Raw genomic sequence first — 2,685 nt, 5'->3', positions numbered from 1 at the left:
GGTATGTTAAGATCACAGAGCAAGTTGCAGCATTTTGCCTTGTAATGGTACAGTGCCACATTCAAAGGATGGTAGCGAATAGGCGACAACGTTCATTACACATGATAAGCGTTTACGTTAATTAGACGGCTAAAACGCTGTGCAGGCTTGGGAAAACTATTATACGTCTAGCTGCGATGGAGATGCCTCATCCATATGTCGCACGAAATAGCCGCTACTATCCATGGTTTGTGGTACGTCATAGTATAACATATCGTATTACTTGTAAATAAATGGCATATATATATTGTTTTTTGTGTCATATATCTGATCAATTTTTCGGTAATACTGTTGTAACCAGAAATGTATTGGGGCAATTGACAACACCCACGTTAAAACATGCGTTCAAGGTGAGAACATTGTGCCCTACAGAAGTAGGAAGTCCACAACAGCACATAATGTCATGTGCGTTACTGACTTCGACCTTTGCTTCACATACGTTTATGCTGGTTGGGAGAGCAGCACCCATGACTAGCGGATTTTCCTGGAGTGCATCTATGATCTTACTGCTCTTTTCTCATATCGGTCGAAGGTACTATATGGAGACATGTCTATGTTTCGGGTTTAGGGACTTATAATACATTTACCCTTATTTTTATATTGGAACCTTGTTTGATATATTATTGTACTTGCTTATCTTTAGATTACTTTTACTTGGTTGACTCGGTCTGCAGATGCTACAAGGGCTTTTTACCCCCACATTACAACTAGCTATACCATTTGCAAGATTTTCGCCATGGTCGACATCGTCTGAAGAATGCAGTTGAACAGTTTAATTATAGGCACTCCTCATTACGATCAGCTGTGGAAAGAAATTTTGGAGTATGAAAAGCTTGATTCCCTATCTTCGAGAATATGCATCTATATCCGATTGAGAACTAGCGACTATTTGTGGTCGCATGCTGTGTGGTACACAACTTCATTCGCAAAGACTGCAGTGCTGATGATCCACTATTTCGTCTTGCCCTAAAGATGCATTACGGGCAAGATTTGATCGATGTAGCGCAATTGCCTACAATGACACCCGTTCTGTAAGTAGCGCATGGACAACCACTGAACCGAACCTCCGAAAGCAAGGAAATGATGATTATAGTTCGAGAGGCAATGATATCTTACATGTGGAAAACCGCAGATGATGTGTAATTTATGTTAACTATGTTAGGTTTTTCCCTCTTTTTTTTTTTCTTTTTTTTTTTTGGTTTAGGACCATCTAATCTATATCTTAATCAAACTTACTTATTTAATGCAAGTCGCTAAGTCTAGAATTGTATGTGTACCTTTGCATCTAAGTAGACAATGCTATCTAAAAAATTTCACAAATGCCAATCAAGAAATTCAACAATAATCGGCTCAAAGGACTAACACAATTAAGACAAAATACAAAAAAATAGAAATTACAACGGTTAAGTATCTGCTAATAGAGTTAAGGAGTTTATCTTAACATCAACTTGTTACTACTAGATTCGTTGTAACCGCCAACATAAAGGAGCACAAGTAAGATAATCAAAGCCAACATAGCATAATACATCTTTTGCTTTAACTGGAAATTATTTTCTCTAGATTGGTTATGCATTACCATAGATTTTCACATTTCATCCCTAGAATGTAACATGTTTTCCACAAGTGCTGTGTATTGTGCTTGTTCAGAAGCCAACAATTTTTCAAGTCTACCAACTTCTGCCCGGGTTTGCTCTTCAATGTCCTTCAACCATTGCATTATTTTTTTTTTCGTAAAATGTCATTTTGTTGTCGGCCCAATGAAAGAAGCCACAATCACCAACTTGCTACAAGATACAAAATTTGGAAGAAATGTCAAAATTATACAAAACCAAATAAAATTGGTCCAAAAAGTTAGGCATGGAAAATAAATGTCATACAATACCTTATACTTTTCGCACACATACCACTTTCTACTGTAATTATCATTTGTCCAGGAATAACTTACGAATGCAACAACTCTACAACGACATAATGGACAGCCACTCGACGCATCATTATTTGCAGACATAATTAACTCGTGATGGTTGTGAAGGGAAAATGATTTTGTCAAAGACTATTGACACTGCGCTTGAGAGAAATGAAAAGAGATTTCGAATGAAACATCATCATATCCGTTAATGCATAGAACAGTTATATTTTGAAAGAAAAAAATATATATATCCATCAATCAAAAAGCATTATGAAAATGGAGGCACATCAAATCTGAACCTGGTAAAACAAATCTTGTAGGTGAGACTCCTATAACCCTAAACCCTAGGCCCCAAATTTACAAATCCCAAGTCGCAAACCAAAATTTTGAAATACCAGTTCAGAGTTCGGACCCTTAGACAGAAAACAGTTTCACCATTGAACCACCATACAAAGAACCCCCAAGAAACCTCATATTGATCTTTAAAAAAAGGGAAAACTTCACTAAGGACCCCCAAACTTCCCCCCCTGAACTTTCAATTGCTTTCAATTTGGACCTCTCCGTTTGATTTTAAAAGTCACATGACGTTTATACTCCTGACTTTTGTATAAAATTCCAACTTCTAAAACGTTTTTTTTATTTTTAAAAAAACAAAAATCATGGATATTTTGGTCTTTTTTGAATTTTTAACAGCTAAAATTAACGGAAGCGTCCAAATTGAGAGCAATTGAAAGTTC

At 36.4% G+C, this 2,685-nt stretch overlaps 1 protein-coding gene across 2 annotated transcripts in view; it reads left to right on the top strand.

The window, feature by feature from the left end:
• LOC132185812 (uncharacterized) overlaps window positions 1-1,102 on the top strand; it is a 10,981-nt gene extending 9,879 nt beyond the window's left edge. The window contains exons 1-3 of one of the 2 annotated variants that reach the window (XR_009440644.1): window positions 30-233; window positions 341-571; window positions 714-1,102. Coding sequence is in view for 1 of the 2 variants with exons in the window: in XM_059599604.1 (XP_059455587.1) it covers window positions 341-571; window positions 714-750 (268 nt within the window). In the remaining variant the exon portion in view is untranslated. Of the gene's footprint in view, window positions 1-29; window positions 234-340; window positions 572-713 lie in introns of those variants that run through there. The other variant, XM_059599604.1, reaches the window with a different exon arrangement.
• The last annotated feature ends 1,583 nt before the right edge of the window (window positions 1,103-2,685 follow it).

Source organism: Corylus avellana, chromosome ca6 (assembly GCF_901000735.1).
Source record: "Corylus avellana chromosome ca6, CavTom2PMs-1.0".
Classification (NCBI taxonomy): domain Eukaryota; kingdom Viridiplantae; phylum Streptophyta; class Magnoliopsida; order Fagales; family Betulaceae; genus Corylus; species Corylus avellana.
Note: the sequence above shows the minus strand (reverse complement) of the source record. Positions and strands in the feature narration are given on the sequence as shown.